The sequence below is a fragment of the Macrobrachium nipponense genome, chromosome 13, assembly GCF_015104395.2.
Source record: "Macrobrachium nipponense isolate FS-2020 chromosome 13, ASM1510439v2, whole genome shotgun sequence".
Classification (NCBI taxonomy): domain Eukaryota; kingdom Metazoa; phylum Arthropoda; class Malacostraca; order Decapoda; family Palaemonidae; genus Macrobrachium; species Macrobrachium nipponense.
This window is the reverse complement of record NC_087206.1, coordinates 87,778,694-87,795,460: the sequence shown is the minus strand read 5'-3', so window position 1 is coordinate 87,795,460 and position 16,767 is coordinate 87,778,694. Positions and strand designations below refer to the sequence as shown.

At 34.6% G+C, this 16,767-nt stretch overlaps 1 protein-coding gene across 2 annotated transcripts in view; it reads right to left on the bottom strand.

The window, feature by feature from the left end:
- Positions 1–5,285, bottom strand: part of LOC135225173 (protein PRRC1-like) — a 56,091-nt gene extending 50,806 nt beyond the window's left edge. The window contains exon 1 of one of the 2 annotated variants that reach the window (XM_064264432.1): positions 5,131–5,285. Coding sequence is in view for 1 of the 2 variants with exons in the window: in XM_064264427.1 (XP_064120497.1) it covers positions 1,296–1,320 (25 nt within the window). In the remaining variant the exon portion in view is untranslated. Of the gene's footprint in view, positions 1–1,295; positions 1,717–5,130 lie in introns of those variants that run through there. The other variant, XM_064264427.1, reaches the window with a different exon arrangement.
- Between the last annotated feature and the right edge of the window lie 11,482 nt (positions 5,286–16,767).

Here is a 16,767-nt window from a genome sequence, read left to right as displayed (position 1 = left end):
TAATGAATCCATTTATGCTGTATTATTACGTATCATGTTATATCATCATTTTAATAGGTATAAAAAACTGTTTGCCATTTGCAATGACTAATGTCTACGTTCTCAGAATCGGCTAACTGAGCGTACAGTATTAGCAAAATAAATAGGAGAATCCCTTTTGAGTTGCTAAAAGAAACAGATATGATTACTGGAATCATTAGTTTTGCTTTTGTACATGAACATAAAATGGGTATACAAAGGTAAACTAACACAGTTTGTGTTAAAGTAAAATCCCTCAAACTTGCAAAACAACTGTTTCCTGGTTCATTTGTTTTCATCATATTCGAGGTTGTTTATGCCAGTTCTTTGGAAACTGGTTGTTAATTATAAGAGATAGTTATGAACTGATACATAAGCCATGAATTTGGTAATTTGTTTGATAGCCTAACCTTATACAATCTACCAAAACTGGAATGTTTGGTAGGTAAAGATTATCATGGAAACTAAGTGTAAAACACCCAGTTTTCAATCTTTACTACATATGGTATTTCTCAATGATGGCTGTCAAAAGCAAATTTACTTTAAGAACACTACTCAAAGTAGTTGATCATTTTATGTTTTACTGGAATTACTACAAATGATTTTTCACTTTGACTCATAATAACATGGAAGCTTTACCTGTAGGCCTGTTTGTGTTTATATCTACATGTGGCACTTCCCTGTTTGTGTTTATATCTACATGTGACATTTCATCAATATTGACGTTACCGTCTATACAGTGCGCGCGCTCGTGCGCATAAATCTTAGCCCTATCATTTGCCATTATTCTTTATTATTGCTTTGCTTTCTTTACTGTACAGTATTTCATTACAATTTTAATTGACTCTAAGAATATTTATTGCAGATATTATAGCTATTCCCTGTAAAAATGACATTTTTATAATAAAATAACTTTTTGTATATACTTACCAAGTAATTACATAGCTATAAGGGGAACTTATAGCTATGTAATTATGTCCTGGGTAAGTTGCATATACAAAAAAAAAATAATTGAGAAAATTATATAAGATTATTCAGTGGAACCTCGGTTTTCGTACATGATCCATTCCAGAACCTCCCACAAAAAACGAACGTACGAAAAACAAAACAATAATTCCCATAAGGAATAATTTCAATACAATTAATGCGTTCCAGATCCCCAAGAATATGAACAAAAAATACATTTTATAGGGAATAAACAGTTTTACATGCAGGAAACAATAAGAAATAAATATGACTAATGAAATGAATAAATGAATGTTGAACATCACTCTTACCTTTAAGGAAAATACTTGTTAGCATTTGGAAGACAGAGAGGATGGGAGAGGGAGGAGGAGAAGTTATTGTTTGGAAAGGGAATCTCCCTCCAGAAGGACTTCAGGTATCAAGGACCTATCTGGGCTTACTTCTCTTCGTTTTTTACTGGCACTATCTGAGGTTACTTCCCCTCTTCGTTTTTTACTGGCACTATCTGAGGTTACTTCCCCTCTTTGTTTTTTACTGGCACTATATGAGGTTACTTCCCCTCTTCGCTTTTTACAGGCACTATCTGAGGTTACTTCCCCTCTTTGCTTTTTACTGGCACTATCTGAGGTTACTTCTCCTCTTCGTTTTTTACTGGCAATATCTGAGGTTACTTCCCCTTTTTGTTTTTTACTGGCACTATCTGAGGTTACTTCCCCTCTTCGCTTTTTAATGGCAATATCTGAGGTTACTTCCCCTCTTTGTTTTTTACTGGCACTATCTGAGGTTACTTCCCCTCTTCGTTTTTTACTGGCACTAGGACCAGCTTGAGAGTTTCTGGACCCCTGTCGCACAACAAAACTGTTCAGAGACATTTGTTTTCTGGCGTTTCTTTAAAATTTGCCTAAAATCAAACACGACATTGTCATCAAACATGTTGGAGACATGGATTACAACTTCTTTGTTGGGATGATAATTCTCCATAAAATTTCTTACATCATTCCACTTTGCAAACATGTCCTTAATCCTTCAAGTACGCACATTATGTATGCCCTTTCGTTTCCTGAATTTTTCAAACCAGCCTCTGCTGACCTTAAATTCATTAACATCAGGGCTTGTAAGCATTTTCTCACTGAGATCGGCATGCAACTTCCTCCAACAATTTGCTACAAGTTCTTTCTTAAGTTCTATTGTGTTTCTTGCCTTTGACCCCATAATGACTTATTTAGTAATTGCACTCAAATGAAAAAGTGCAAAAAAGTACAAAAACAATGAACACAAAAGAAGAATGGGTCACGAAAGATGGGATGGTCCGTTCGGGCAGTCGATACGGGGCCCAGTCACACGCTGGGCTCCAGATGGAGTGTTTCCGAGTGTATGAAAACCGAGGAAACGTACGATAACCGAGACTAAATTTTGTGGAAAAAAAAGTCTACAAAAACCGAAACATACGAAATAAGAGGCATAAATAAGAATAGTATAAAATATGAGAATAGTGTAAAATATAAATAAAAAATCATAAAAGTAACAACATAATACAAGCTCTACCTAGTCAGATGTATATCTGGTCCTCTCCACCCATCTAACACTGCATCCCCACCCCATCCCAACCAGGTAAACTGCTTCCACATTCCAAAACAGTACCTTCTCTGACTAAGTCCTCTACACAGCCTCACTGCCCCTCTTCCTCCATTGCATCCAGCCATCTGATGCACCTCCCACCATCGAAACTTCTTGAGGTCTCCCTGAACCCCCAAAAATCCTTTTTCAGTTTTTTTTGGGTATAAGCAGCATTCCTGAGGCTGCAAAGCATTGCCAACCATTGGACAGTATTTTTTTTTTTTTTTTTTGGAAGTTTATATACTATATATATATCACATACTATTTCTAGGGCCATGGTCCCTGGTCCAGGTTTGTCAGATAATGCTGTTTCAGATACAGTGGATCCCCACCTAATTGCAGTTCCAGATTCATGGCTTCACACACGCAAGGATTTTTCTGTGGAACATACTATTCTCTAATAATGTGACTTATTACTGTATTTTAATATCATTTTGGTGATAAAACTATTAAAATACTCAGGAATAAGCATTTCTTAATTTTTTTTTTGGTTTTTGAACAATCAAAATATGCTTTTATAAGCATTTTAATAATGGTGATCTGGATACTTGAAGGATTACTGTATGGTGATGATGATGCTGATATCTGCAGGTTAATCAAGATTTATTTGATGTTGCTTTCCATGTTAGAAAAAGACACCACATTAATTCATATCTCCAATATACATAGGCTTCATAAAGGTTCACAATTATTCTAACAGTACTCAAATAGTATAACCTATTGTTCTTAAGACACAGAATATTTTAGGTTTCATTAAGCACTAAATGAATAGCTATAATATGATACCAGATACAGTAGATTACCGTCCACAAAACAATAGTTTCCTTGTATTTCTAAAATAGATACCAAAGAAAAAGTACAGTATCACAATCTTGCATAGGTCAAGTCAGTAGTATCTGAAAATAATTCTGTGAACTTCCTGAGGCACTACTAAACTCAAATTGTAAAGTAGCCTACCAATCCAAACCTGGTCTAACCTAGCATAGGGTTCAACTGCAGCTCACCAAACCTGTCCTTGGGTGCTGTGGCTGCAGAAGGGGATTTCATCGTTCAGTACCACCAAGTATTTGCAGCCAGTGAATCTTTAATTGGCCATGGAACTCTTAAAATTGCAGAATAGCTTGCGACTACTGGGTTACATGCAAAATTGGTTCTGTGCTAAGTACTAGCCCTTTGGGGACAAATATAAAGACAAAGAAAAGACAGTAAATAACTCAGTGAGCGACACAGTAGTATAATCAACAATTTTACCTCAATTTTACCACTGGCTAGAATGCAGTGTGGGGTCATGACTTCCTTGGGAGGTCCAGATGAGGTAAAGGCACACCTCTAACCAGATTAGAGCGTAATGGTAAGTCCAACTAGTTATAGTATTCACTATGAAATGCATACTACAGAAATGCCTACTAGGCCTACAATAGCCCTGGCCCCTCACTCAGTATTGACACCTTTACAACTTACTCTAAACATGTAGTAAGCCATTTAGGCCTATGCTGAACCTAAAATTTTGTTTATGTTCATCAATTTCAATTTAGACAATATATAGTATATACTAAGGGTACAAATGTACCTCAGCTTTTAATTTTAGTAAATGCTATAGCTAGCCGAGTCTTCTCAGCTTTAAAAGAGCAATAGGCCTAAGCCTATCATACTTCAATGAAGCCATTGAATGGTAAGAAGTTTGACTACATAGGCCAAGCCTACACAAATTGACTAGCATAGCATTAAGCCTGATTAAATGATGGCATAGCTTTATAGCTTAGTAGGGCCTGATTGTCATTTTTCTTATTTTTCTGTGGTCCGGATTCCTAACAAAAATTGGAGACAAATGAGATGAGAAAATACGGAAAATAGTTTAAACTTCAAAGGACAACAGTTAGTACGCTTTCTTCTACTACTTTTGGTAGATCTAGGGTATAAGCATTCCGCGGTGCTACACGACGGTGCCAACGGGTGCGATGTACCGACGCATACCTAGTAGGTAGTACAAAGGTAAATAACAGTTTAGTTCTGAATAAATATAACTTTAAATTCTTGTTCAGGAGGTAAAACTGCAAAGAAAAACAGCAACTGCCATAGTGTAGGTTGCTGCGGAATAGTTAGTATATACCTATAGAAATACCCTTAGATTAACCAATAAAATAATTAGTGACAGATAAATGACAAAATATGTACGAAAAATATGGTGAACTTAAAATTGTTGGTTACCACTACTAGGTACTAGCTAAGACCTAGACCTAGGACTAGGTAGCCGCTGAATTTATCTTAACATAACCTATCCTACTGCAAAGGATAAAAGTTGAGATTTCCATAGCCTTGATAAATGCGAAGTTACACTGAATTAATTTAACATATGCAAACTAGCTTAGGAAATCAGTCTTCCTTCTGCTTTAGGCTATTTCTATCGTAAACAAATGGGTACAGTTACCCCATAAGCCTATCTACAAATAGTTATTTCATCTTCAAATACATTAGAAAATTTCGACAACAATATAAAATTATGTCAATATATCACCACGAATGCCTCACCGAATTTTCCTCTGTGTTCCCGACACAAAACTTCTCTGACACTTCAATAACAACACTTGGGTGACGTGACAATAATAACAAACCAGTGTTCCGACGAGTTGCTCGAGCCGAGGGAGGAGCAGAAAGGTAATGTTCTTTATAAGACATTTTATCATATAGTGCTATATAATTAACATTTTTGGAAATATCAGATAATTTGATCAATCATATAATATTTTATATTGTATCAAAATTTAAAATGACCAAACTACAGTATTTTTGAGAAATTTATCAATGATTTTCATATGGTTGTAATCTGACAGATATAGTGCGATATAATTCACGTTATAGTAACATGCGGTAACTTAATTGGTTTTACAATATTTTAAGTTTATTGTAAAGAAAAACACCGCAGCAGAGTAAATTTCAATAAGTTGTAAAAGATTTTGTTGTTTGTATTCTGACTATATCAAACACACCCAATAGGGTTAAACATCTGTTTCCCAAATCACAGGTGTAATAAGAATACCAACTTGGCTCGTTGATCATGTTCTTTAACGATTCTTTATTCTGTTTAATTTAACCATGATTTTAGATTTATTCTTCCTAACCAGGTTTAGGTTTGATCAACAAATGCGCCCTTGTCTGCATACTGTGTTACTTTCATTTTAAAATCTTGTTTACGTGTCTGTAATAAGCACTATTTCTGTCTCTCTTACTTTTATCATACTCCGCCAAGCACAGTCATCACTTTATTTTTAGATATTCTCGCTCGACATTCATTTACTCCACTAGAGAGACGTTGTATGTTGGTTATTCTATTATTTCCTTGAAAAACTTTCTTTAGTGCCAGTTCGTTCTGCTTGTTCTTAATCTCCTGCATAAAGTTATTTATAAAAACTTTAATTTTTTCTTGCCTGTCTTTAAGCTCGTTTTAGCCTTATACCAGCGCAAGCTCTGGGACAGTGGTGGCCCGTTAAGTGAAGGTAAAGTATTGAAGTAAACAGCGAGCCTGTTTTGGACCTCTGGACTAAGGGTATACCAACCGGGTCACTTTATTTTTTCGATTTACAATATGATTCTTGGATAGTCAGTAACATTTCGTCAAGATGTTATTTTTCTATTATATATACCGCTACTTATTTTGTTCTTTATATTTCATACATTATTTATGATCTTTGAGCTATGGATTCTGTACATATATATATATATATATATATATATATATATATATATGTGTGTGTGTGTGTGTGTGTGTGTGTGTGTGTGTGTGTGTGTGTGTGTGTGAGTGTGTTTATGAGAGTGTGTGTTACAGCCATTAAAAGTTTTCATGGCGAAACCGACGCTTGTGTAAGAGTAGTATACCCGGATGGGAATGACTTTCGTACCAACGAAAGTTTGTTGCACAAGAGACACAAAACGAAGGACATAAGGTAGAATGGATGATATTAGTAAATGAAACAATGTTAATTTCTACGGGGAAGAAAGACAAAAGTATGAAAGAGTTAAAGAAAAAAAGTCTTTAGGAAGGGAAAGCTGGAACTAGAACGTAAAATTTAGGCAAAAGGCCAAGCTGAAAATAAGGTTTAATGAAACAATTGTTAGGCGAGGGTGTAAAGTAAGATGGAAGAAAGAGAATAGAATGGGATTATAGTAAAAGAAATGCAAAGGGTTGCCGCTGGGGGCCGAAAGGACGCTGCAAAGAACCTAAAGTTGAAGATGAATAATGCGAGCAAGAGAAAGATTTTGAGAGTAATTTTAGGTCGGGAGAATAGTTATGAAAATCAGCAGGAAATGAAATGGCCGACGGCCCGAGAATCTGAAAGCAAATTTTAGGGAAGATGGAGGTTTAAGAACAAACAGGACAAGGAAGGCAGCGATAGACCTACGCAGGATACAATGCATTACTACCCTACAACAATTCTCCTTCTGTTTTAAGAATTTACTTACATTTTACTTTATATTTGTTAATTAATGTATATATGTATATATACATATCTACATACATACATACATACATACATACATACATACATACATACATACATACATACATACATACATACATACATACATACATACATTGTTGCGTCTTCCGAATGAACACCTTCTTTGGGAGCTTGTCTTTCAAGTCACTGACCCCTGTGGGCTTGTTCCATATGAATAATATAATAATAACAAAGGAAGGAAATCCTCTTTCAAACAGGTATTATTGAAAGATATTGCTGCATTTAACTTGAGTAAACTATTTGCAAGTTAAATCCAGCTGATGCAGCAATATCTTTCAATGATAGCAGAAAGATGAAGTCTGAATAGGCAAAAAATAGTTCATAAGACGAAATATTTTGGGTTTTATTTCTTACATCACAAAGATGACAGCCTTTTGTTTCGGTTGTCACGTCTGAAACAAGTAGCAGATGTGTATTATATTACATCTGCCAAATACAGATAATGTACATCGGCCTAAATGCATATGAGGTTTGCATATTCAGCAGCCACGTATGCTTGGGATACGTACGCACAAAACTGTTAAACAGGCGTCATCCAAAAATAAGAGATCAAATAGTTTGCTTCCAAAATGCAGTGTCTGCACGAATTCTCTCATTCATTCGGTGACGCATATATTGATGTAAACATTCAATGGCGTGATATTGACTTTCACCTTGTAATTCCCAGCGGTCTCCATCCCTTCCATGAGTCAGGGATATTCCCGTCAACCTCTCTCAATTACATCTCTCTCTCTCAGTGGCATCAGTAACCCAGATGTTGACGTCATGCCAGTTTTACTAGCCATAAATCAATCAGTCTATCTCTATAATATATATATATAATATATATATATATATATGATATATATATATATATATATATATATAAATGAATTTTATCACATCTCCATGATTCATATACACGCATTATGCTACAAAAGTCCTTTAATATCTAATTCGCTCTACCTCGGAATTGATATATTTTCATTTATGTTAACCGAAGGGAAATTTTTTAGTTGATAAAAAATTCGTCGGCTCATGGGCTCGAACTACGGAACCAAGAATTCAGGGCGTACTGTGACGTTCTTTACCACAAGAGCATCAAGTTTTCTTGGTTCCGTAGTTCGAGCCAATGAGCCGATGCATTTCTTTTCAGCTAAAAAATTTCTCCTTCGGTTAACATATATGAAGATATATTAATTCCGAGGTAGACCGAATTAGACATTAAAGGAAATTTATATATATATATATATATATGTATATATATATATATATATATATATATATATTATGTATTGCTACTTTCAAAATGTATATATCCCCTCTTAGACTGTATAAAATGTTATGTAGAATTGTGCAACATTTTTTTCAGATTCCTAGATAGCTTAGGTTAGGATGTTTTAAAATGTGTGTTCAGATTTTGCATTACATAATGTAAAAGGATATATAACGTAGAATGTAGAAAGAGAGAGATTTTCTTTGTCCATTCGAAACTACGATTGTTTCCCTATTATGTCAGCGCTGTGAGATTAGAGGAACTCCGAGATCTCTGTTTGCTTTCTTAATCCGTCAACACATTTGATAAGAGAGCTCGAGTCTTCATTGTGTTTTGGGATTCTGTCATCACGTATGATAAGGGACTTCTGCTTCGGTCAATCGAGTCGAGTACGTGTCTTTTTTTAACAGACTGGTCTCGTATGCGTATGTCTTTGCTGAGTGCCACGTGCAGATTACACATTTTGTATGCAAAGATGCGTAAGATTTTGAAGCTTCTAGAAAGAATTATTGCCCAAAACGTTTTGTGTCATCTCCCCTGTCCAGCTTCCGTAAGGGAGAAGTTTTTCATTCGGGCGTAGACTCTCAAAGCAATCACATCTCTGTCTCTCTCTCTCTCTCTCCCTCTCTCTCCATCGCATAGCACTTTTGATTTTAAAGTAACATAACAATTTCGTACTTATTGAATGGTCACTTGTAACTTGAGAATTTCGGATTTGATGTTTCTTAGAGTTTATTTACTGTTATTTAGTGTTTTTTGTGGAATCTGAACAAACATTGTTGTTGTAACGGCGCCTGGTTTTGTGAAAGTGTGAAACAAGCTGCAGAAAAGAAAGAAAGAAGTTGGTATACCAAGGTAAAGTGTGTTATATTTTTATTAGTTGCAACTAATAACAGATAGGAACAGAGGTTTGGTAAGAACTAATAACTAATAACTGATAGAAACAGTGGTTAGGTAAAAACTAATAACTGATGGTTACAAAGGTTTGGTAAAAACTGATAACTAATAGTTACAATGTTTTGAGTGAAAAGATTTGCACTTTTACACATTACAAATTTATGTGTTTTGTGTTTATTCGTTTGAAGTGATTTTTATGTTTTGTGCATTTGTTCATTTTCTTATTGAAGTGTGCCTTTTTATTTTATATTCTGTGTGATTAATACTTTTTGAAATTTTGGTATTGTCCACATTTTTCTGTATTTTCATTTGCATTCATAATTAATTTGACTTAGCTATTTTCATTAATTAATCGTTGCACATTTAATTAAATTTAACACTTGTGAATTAATTTGCATTTACTTAGAATCCTTTCAAGTTTTATTATTGTTTAGCACTTGTGAATTAATTTCCAAATTTCAATCATTGCCTAACACTTTTGAATTTTGATTGAATTAATTTTCTTGAATTTTGTGATAAATTAATTTTGATTTAATTTTACTTAATTGATTCAAGAATTAATTAAACTTTACTTTGTTTTCAAGTAACAGTAATTTTCCCTGATATTGTGAATTTCCCTTATAAATTTTGAGTTTAATAAAAAAAATTTGTATTTAAAATTTTTATAAGTGTTTTCATTTCTAACCAGTATATTTGCATTTTAATTATGATTATACTGATGCTAGGTAGAAACATAGAGTGGTGATTAATCTGTTTTCCTTCAATTAACTTGAAGTGACTTAGAACCAGGGAAGTACTTAGACTTCTGAAATCAGGGAAATACTTAGTCTTTTAAAGTTGTTGATGGAGTGATGCCCTTTGATTAATTTAATTACTCACAAGATTACCTCACACCTGTTTTGATAAACTTAGTCTGATTTGCTGCAATACTGGTAAGTTGTTAAGGGATCACTGTTGCCTTTAGAGTATTCAGTCGTTTAGTACCTGTGATGAGGATTCAGGTGTCTGGCTTTTGTGAGGTAACAATAAATGAATGGTAAGTGTAGTAACCAGATACTTGGCACTTCGTCACAATATATATATATATATATATATATATGCTCCTTACTTACACAATAAAGCAAACCCTGTCACCTCATTAATATTCTAACTTTTTGTGTCTCTTGAATATGAAACCGTAATGATAACTATGAAAGGATATTATCATGATCATTCTGTAGAGACTCATCTCTCTCTCTCTCTCTCTTCCAGGAAATCGAGGAAGTATTCACTGAACATCCAGTTACTTTTAGCCACAGTAGCTAATTCGTGATGCTTGCTAAGAATCGTTAACGGTACTACATCATAATTATGAGATTTTTCATTGATCGTTTTTGCTACTTTAATTCATATTATCTTCCTCCATCTCAGGTTTTGTGAGTGATATTATTATTATTATTATTCAAAAGATAAACCACTATTCTTGTGAAAAAAGCGTATATAGGCCATTGACTTGAAATTAAAGCTTCCAAAAAATATAGTGTTCAATTAATAGAAGTTACAGAAGATGATAGTAAATAAAGAAAGAAGAGATAAGTTATTAGAAACAAATTAATGGATAAAAATATGAATAAATGATTTAAATACAAGGCGCTTTGGCCCTTTTCATTGATCTCTATTCCCGTTTTCGTATTCGCTCACTTAGCGACAAGGGAGAGAAATGATTCGGCTAATTTGTATTCGGGGAAAAACATCTTTAATATATTTTTTTTCTTAGACTCTTTTTGACGTCGAGTGCAGATTCTGATTAGCATATGATTTGCCAGTCAAATCACCCTAAGCATGTCGGCTGAAAAAAATCCTAATTACCTTATGCTAATTATAATTATAACTAACCACCACGTTGAATCACGATTTTTCATTATTTATTCGTATATATTCTTCTTCTTCTTCTTCTTCTTCTTCTTCTTCTTATTATTATTATTATTATTATTATTATTATTATTATTATTATTATTATTATTATTATTATTATTATTCAGAAGATAAACCCGATTCATATGTGACAAGCTTTCAAGGGGCATTGATTTGAAATTCAATCTTCCAGGGAATATTATGGTGCTCATTGGAAATGAGCTACAGAAGGCAATAGGAAATACAGAAAGAAGAGATCACTTGTTAGAAAAGGAAAAAAAAAAGATATACTAAAATGAATTGATGAATATATATGAAAATGATAAATAAAAAAATAATATTAAAATACGAGGTAAATTGCTTTGGGGTAGTAATGCATTGCACCTTCGCTTGGACTTTTGATGTCCTATTTGCACATCCTCAGGGAGACTGTTCCACAGTCCGAGTGGAATGCGATACTGTTGCATGATCAGTTAATGTTGTTTAAACAATATTGTGCAACATGCAATTTGATTTCTTACCTGGAAAGATTAAACATTTTCATGACATTTTGCCTTTAACGTCTATTAAAACTACTATATTTTCTCTCATTCACGTAATCTTTATTTTAAAACGCAAATTCACTTTTCAATACGATTACCAGTTATCGTGTTTTTTGCATCTAGTGACATACAACACTAGGCAGGCTGGTGCTGCTGTAAACAACGAGTCGATTTCTAGCCTCACTCATGTTTAATACTATTCAGTTTTCTAGGGATTCTATCTTGGCTATAACTAAAAGTGGAATAGTTTACCTGGTGCAGTTGTACGTAGAATCTTCTGTTCTTGAAATGTATAAGCGGAAAGCAAACTTATTCCTATACTCTCTGCTGCTGCTGCTGCTACAGCTGACTTCTCTTGAATTTCAAGTGTTTCGTTTTTGTTTTCCGTTCCTTCGCGTTTATTCATTTTCGTATAACTTGCCTCCGTAGGCTGATTTCCCTTTAGAGCCCTCTTGGGTTTATATAAGTCTGTTGACTCTGTCCTGAAGGGTTTTCAGCTGAAGTTGTAAAGAAGATAGAGCTAATTTCTTGGTAATCTCTGCATTACGGCACCGTAGTCTGCAACTGGTATTTGTATCTTGTTATACAGTTGCCATATCCTTTGAAATTCACATATTGACACTACAGTTTCGTCTTTGTGGATATATTTCCTTAGAAATCTGACGACGTGACCCTGGAACAACAGCAATAATATATAACAATAATAATAATAACTGTATGAATTTCCTTATTGGTAACGCTTTGACTATACAGAGACAAATTTCAGGTTTGAACAGAATGTTGAACTGCAGGTAGATGCAATCTGCTCTAAAAATATTTTTTGAACAGACGAATAATTTTCTTTAGGAGTATGTTAACTGATTCCGTACAGTTACAATAATAATGAAAGGTGCAGCCTTAAAACAGATATATTACAAAATGTTACTTTTGTAAAGTTAGAAAAATGATGATGCTTTTGTGACATGACCATGTGTCGCGAAAAATGGATCCACTTTTTCTCCGACAATCCTTCACAACGTTCAGGATTAGCAAGCCGAATACAGGCATCCGGGTTTGTGGTCCTCCTTGCTATGTGTAAATATGGTATATAGATTAATTGTGTAAATTAATGGAACTGTCAATTTTGTAAATCAGGCTAAATTATCCAACCTAGAGATTTTAAGAGAAATACGAGGAGACGACGAGGGCTGCAGAGCTACTTCTGCCTCTTTCTCAGTGTACTTAAATGGAGGTAAGAAACCTTTAGCTCGCGTCTCGTCACTTCTATAGCCAAGATGATCATACCAAGAGCCTGTGTTATGGTTTATACTAATCTTTGAGTAACCTTGGAATCCTAGGCTATGTGTCTGTAACGCTGTGCAATGTGTAACTGAGTAATCAAACTGTAGGATTTTTGTTGATTCATAGAGCTCCAAAGAGCCGGTGTAAGGGTAATTTTGGAGTGTTTGTAAGTTTTTTTTTTTTTTTTTTTTTTATGCTCTCTGATTTGTGAGCCTTATGGCCGACCGCGTGTTAATTCAGTCACGATATAGTGATGAGCGCCTCAGTGGCGTGGTTGGTTTGGTGTTTGCTTCTCTCCTCGGTGGTCGCGGGTTCGATTCTCGGCCATTCCATTGAGGAGTGAGAGATGTGTATTTCTGGTGATAGAAGTTCACTCTCGACGTGGTTCGGAAGTCACGTAAAGCCGTTGGTCCCGTTGCTGAATAACCACTGGTTCCATGCAACGTAAAAACACCATACAAAACAAAACAAAACAAACGATGTAGTGATGTATCTATATCGTGAATTCATTGTTGCGCTTTAAATTTCCAGAGTTTAGCCTTGTAATAAAATTGTATATCCCCGTCGTAAGTTGCTGGACCTTCTATGATAACGACGTTTGTAGGTTTGGCCTTCAGTCCAGATCATCTCAGTCCCATATCACCCCGGGACATAGAATCCACCCTGTTGGAGCGAAGATTTCCGACACGCTGGCTGATAATTGATTAATACTTTTGATTTTAATGATACCAGTGTTATCTCTATTCATATTGAGATAAAGGAATGACTTTGACTACTAAAGGGATTAAGGAAAACGTGCGGAATTTTATTGCAATATTTCATCATGATAGAAAAACGAACAAAGAAAACTTTATTTTTAAAGGTTGAGTCTATAATTTCATAATTCGACTCGTGGAAACTGGATTAAATAGGTTATGCGAAAGAATAAGGAGAGAATCTTTGACTAAATCCACCAGATGGCATCTGTGACGAAAAAATCTGGATCAAACTTACCTGTGAAAAAATACATTTTTTTTTTAAGCTGACGGTAAATATCCGCATTCGATATCACTAAAGTGTTTATCTTGCTTCTGACTGGTTGATGTATTCGGTTGTAACCAATGACGGGCGGCGCTTTGTATATCAAATTGTTGTGATGATACGTACATATACATACATTTCTATATACATATATATACTATATATATATATAGATATATATATATATATACATATATACACACACACACACACACCCACACACATATATATATATATAGTATATAGTAAACATACATCAATACTGACGCATAATTCGATCCTATTTGACTGCACCAGGAATCGCTCCAAAGCAGTCCACGAAAAGAAAAGAAAAGAAAAAAAAATAAACGTAATATAAAAAAGAGGAAAATGAATGAAATTGTCCAGTACAAAGTCTAAAAATGTCTAATCGAACCGTGATTCATTTTTTGCCGATATCCTGTTCAGTAATTAGCCCGTTTTTTTTCTTTTTTCCTTTTTCCAGCGGGTCTTTGAACTGATCACATTTTTTGCGCCTATAATCAGGACTCACGCTCTGTTAGACTTTCCCTGTTATGGGCGATGAATCGGTATAACATGCATTTAAATAGGGATTATTTATCATAGGTAATAGAGTATAAACAAGGAAAATTAAAAAGAAAGTAACACTCAAAGGGCTGTTAAGAACAATGACATAATCGAGAAACTACCTTTAACGACATATTTAGTATTACCGGAAACTTTCACCAGACGTAAATGTAATTTTGATAATCGCAATTAATTATCATTAATCAACTTCTGACCGACTACAACAACAGCAATAATAATAACTATCAGCATCTCTATTTCCTCAAGCTCTCCTTTTTTTTTTTTTTTTTAGTTTATCACTATTAGCATTCGATTCCAAGTTGTAAGTGAATAATTTAGTCTTATCTAACTTCCGTACCAACTGAACTAGCACTAGACCGCTTGGTAAAGTAAGTTCACAGTGAATATGTTCAACCCTTGCAACATACAACGAAAAGTAATGTATAAGATATAGAGCCATGTCTTAATTTTGTATAATGCTGCTAAATATTTTGAATACAAGGTAAAAGATAAAGACAAATGATTTCATTTAAAGTCTAAATGGGTATTAACCCTGAGATTTAAAATTAAAAACAGTCATTCTTTTACATTTAAGCTAGAGATGAAGCCAATATATTTTCCCGTTACTTGCAAATATTAGTTATAATTTAGATTCATATACGTAGGTGATATATTTGCTTATTTCAGCTTACCTTTTCATATGAGGAGGAATGCTACTAATGTTGCCATCTAGTGAGGATACATTTTAAAGGCAGTGATCATGTCAGTTTTGTTTTCAATAACAATGGTTACGTCTAAGGGCTCGAACAGCGTAGGTTAAAACAAGGATTAAAAGCACACACATATACACACGCGCGCACACCCGAGACTTCAGGGCGGCGGGCGGGCTGTTGTAGGTGTGGGCGTTCGACACCAGTGACGTCAGCAGTCTTTGCTCAGCCGTCGATATCAAGGAACGACGAAAAAAGCTTCTTTTTTTGTTTTTTAATTTTTCCCCAAACATTCGCCTTTTACTGTTAAAGAAATCGCTTTGGAATCTCATTTTTCTCATTACGCAAGTTTCGTGTTATTCCTCAGCACGATGAAAGTTTTTTTTTATGACATTGTCAATACACTTGCAAAAACTATGTTTACAGGATTTGATGAAACGAAGAAACAAAACGAAAAGGAAATTGTTTTATGGAAGACAAGTATCCTTTCACCATGGCCTTTTGACTAGTAAAATTATGAAATTTTTTTATAACAATTTGACTTCTAACTTACGTTACCACGGCTTATGGCTCCGAACATTTAGGATAAAATAAGGAGGAAAAATATATAATTTGTGCAGGTTGTGGAAATTTCTTGGTTCCAGGTCGTGAGACAAAAATCTTTAGAGCTTAGAGCAACATATGGTGAGATTAAAATCTTTAGACCAACATATCGTGAGATTAAAATCTTTAGACCAACATATCGTGAGACTAAAATCTTTATATCAACATGTCGTTGGGAATTAAATCTTTAGAGTCTAGACTAACATATAATGACTAAAATGTTTAGACTAACATATCGTTAGGACTGAAACTAATATATCGTTGAGACTAAATCTTCAGACAACACACTGAAAAGAAGTTTTTGGTGGTTTGGAGTCTTCTGCTACCCTTTGAAACTCGAAGATCACACACTTTTGTGAGGAAAGCATCGAGTTCCTCTCTCTTCCATGGTTTTTCAGAGCGCTTAAGTAATCACTAATGTTTTTAGAGATCTCTCAGCTCGCCACCTTCCTATATTGTTGCTAGTTCTTCGCAAACAGAATTTATTTGCAGAGCCAACAGAGATGAAGTGTGGCTGATTCCATTCTGATGATGTATGGATAGGCCTAGAGCAAACATCTGTCTTCTTTATCGCTCAATTCTTGCAGTAATGGGGTGGTCTGCAGACTCTGTCTCTTACCAAAAAATACACGGTAAAAGCTTTGCTGGAAAGGTAAGTGTTCTCTCTGTCTGTCTGTCTGTCTGTCTCTTTTTCTCTCTCTCTCTAGTTTTTCTCATAGAGTAATTAGAAGTACATAGGCACACACAAACACATATAGGCTATATAGACCAGAATTCACATAAAAAAAGTGAACGCGGAAAATTTCCCCATATGTAAAACCAGACCATCGCTTCACTACACAAATACAAGAGTACAGGCCAAAAACAACTTTATATGCCCT